General features: G+C 44.8%; 1 protein-coding gene across 2 annotated transcripts in view; it reads right to left on the bottom strand.

Moving 5' to 3' along the window:
* The window catches only part of Tubd1 (tubulin delta 1), a 21202-nt gene that overhangs the window by 5726 nt on the left and 12520 nt on the right, over window positions 1–2956 (bottom strand). For both annotated transcript variants that reach the window (XM_004643030.2, XM_023703149.1), the window contains exon 6: window positions 1828–1992. In XM_004643030.2, coding sequence (XP_004643087.1) covers window positions 1828–1992 — 165 coding nt within the window. The remainder of the gene's footprint in view (window positions 1–1827; window positions 1993–2956) is intronic.

Genomic DNA, 2956 nt, shown 5'->3' with positions numbered 1-2956 from the left:
AAAAAAAAAAAAAAAAAGCATTCAAGAGCCACTATTTACTCTTCCCTCTGAACTCCTGGCACCACAATCTAAAATCTGTAAGATGTCATAAGCAAATGTAGAGAAAATCCTCATTCAGAGTATTAAACCTACAGTAGTTTATGATGCAGTATACTACATGCTAGTAAAAATAATACACACCAGTTTCTAGTTAAACATATCAGATTCTAGTGTACTGCCATTTTCTCCTATAAAAATCACTAATCAAGAGATTTCCTTTTCTCTCTCTCTCTTTTTTTTTTTTTTTTTTTTTTTTTTTTGTCATTTTGAGACAAGGTCTCACTATGTAGCTCAGGCTCAGCTTGAGCTCACTTTGTAGCCCAGGTGGCCTCAAATTCAGTGTTCTCCTGCTTCAGCTTCATAAGGGCTGAAATTACAGGTGTGCACCCAGCCTGGCTTAGGATTTCTTAAGAAACAAACAAACGAGAGAGAGATGATGAGAGACAGAAAGACAGACAGACAGACAGACAGACAGACAGACAGAGACAGAGACAGAGACAGAGACAGAGACAGAGACAGAGACACAGAGACAGGGAAAAGATAAACGAACCACTGAGCAACTGAAAAGTTTGCCTGCCTGCCTGCCTGCCTGCCTGGCGTGGTTCATATTAAACCCAGGGCCCTGCCCATGTTAGGCAAGCGCTCTGCTACTGAGCTCCACACACACACACACACACACACACACACACACACACACACACACACACATAAATAAAATTAAAAAAAGAAGTTCCTGGAGGCTATGATCCATCAATATTAGTATGACAGAACAAGTCCCAAAAGGGCAGGTCTTAAAAGTCCCTGAAGCAGGGGACACGACACAAGATGAGGCCAACAGAGACGCTAGCTCCCGCTGCTGATCAATTCAGATTGGAACAGGAGGGCAAGGGCTGTCCAGAAACATGGCCAAGCCAAATTGGAATAACAGTCTCGCTGAGGGTTTAAGCATGAGAAGGGGTGCTTTTATAGAAAAGTTTTGGGATATGTTTGGAGAGGTGCTTGTGCCACTGAGCCAGATCCCCAGCCCAATGACTTTACTTTGAAAAATTGACACTGGGTCAGAGATTTAGCTCAGTGGTGTAGTGCCTGCCTGGCAAGCATGAGGTCCTGAGTTTGATTCCCAGTACCCCAAAAAAGGAAAAATTGACACATAATTTACACGCAGTGCAACATAATATATATAATTAAATATATATCTGTTTTTCTTTCTTTTAACTTTCTGTGGTGCTGGGATGGCGAACCCAGAGCTTTGTGGATAGCACATGTCTGAGCCCTGACACCTCAGCCCTCACTTTTTTATGACTTTGAACTACTTGGCTTTTAAAACTATGTTTAGGCGGGCATGGCGGTTCACACCTATAATCAGAGCTACCCAGGAAGCTGAGGCAGACGGATTGCAAGTCTGATGCCAGCCCAAGCAGTTCAGTGAGACCTTGCCTCTGAAAACAGAAAGGGCAGGGACGGAACCCGCTGGTAGAGCCTTTGCCTAATGAGGACCTGGTTCCGTCTCTAGTACCAAAAACAACACAGAAAACCACGCTGACATGACACTTTCGGTTAAAATACAGTGAAGCTTTGAAAAGCCATATGGCACTCATCTGCAATGTTCTTTGGGACTGAAGTCTGAGGTGCCAAAGGAGTCCTCTGGGAGGTCCCCACCAGTTCCTGTTGGAGGCACGGGCCAGAAGAAGGTGCCTTTGTTTCCAGGGGCCTCGCCAGCTTATCCTCAGAGCCCAGGGAAGTGCTCTTCCCGGCGTGTGGGCTGCAGGTTTTTAAAGAACCCTTTACCTTCATCCATTTTTGCATCAGAAATGAGCATCTGTCTCAAATGCTTCAGGAGGCCAGCCCAGGTAAACGTGCTATATGCCAGGGAATTCTCAGACATCTGAGGAATGTTTCGAACGCCCAGCATCTTGAACTCGGGATGGGGAACTAAATGCTCCATTAAGTCTCCTGTGAAGGAAAAAGAAAAAGGCCTGAATTAAAATGTCTTTATTCCACACTGCTGCCACTGGCCAGTATAGAATCATGACTTTATGGTTTTCTGGGCCAAATGTGTTGTCTCCAAAGCCAGAACTGCTTAAAATTTCAAAATAAAGTTTCGGAGATGATGTCTATCACAGACTACATCTTTCCTTTGTCTTGGCACCCATTTTATCTGGATTTGGGGCTGGCACAGTGTGCCCAGGGTTCCGGGGCCAGCATGGCATGTACTACCAGGGATGGACCCCGGGTCCTTGCACTTGCCAGGCAGGGGCTTAGACCGCTGAGCTAACTCTCCAGCTCCTTTTATTTTTATTTTTTAAATCATATTTTACTTATTTTTTAGTACCCACTTTAGCATAGGTGAGAAAACACCTTGTGGGGGTGGGGGTGGGGGTGGGGGGTGGAGCTCAGCAAGGGAACATTTGCCTAGCACCTGCAAGGCCTTGGGTTTGATCCCTAGCACTGGAGGGAAGGAGGAAAGAGAGAAAGAGGCAAAGCCAAGCAGTGTGGCACATGCCTGGGATCCTAGAGACTCTCCAAGCAGAGGGAGGAGGATTACAAGTCTGAGGGAAGCCTGGGACACTTAAGGAGACCCTATATGAAAATAAAAATTAAAAAAGGGCTGGAGATGTTTATTTATTTATATATTTGAGACAGGATCTCCCTATGCTGGAACTCACAGCAATGCTCCTACCTCAGCCTCCCTAACAGAATGCACCACCACTCCTGGCTAAAGGCTGGAGATAAAAGTTCAGAGCTCCCCGAGTTCAATCCCAAGCAAGTGCTAGAAACAAAACTAAAATCACTTCATCAAAAAGGAAAGGAGAACTAAGAAGCTGACTCACTGGAAATATGAATAAACATTTAATTAAATCTCAGGAAAACCAATAAAGTATCAGAGCTAATATGCTTTCCTTGTCAGTCTGTATAT

The sequence above is a fragment of the Octodon degus genome, unplaced genomic scaffold, assembly GCF_000260255.1.
Source record: "Octodon degus isolate 3935 unplaced genomic scaffold, OctDeg1.0 scaffold00164, whole genome shotgun sequence".
In the NCBI taxonomy this organism is placed as follows: Eukaryota; Metazoa; Chordata; class Mammalia; order Rodentia; family Octodontidae; genus Octodon; species Octodon degus.
Note: the sequence above shows the minus strand (reverse complement) of the source record. Positions and strands in the feature narration are given on the sequence as shown.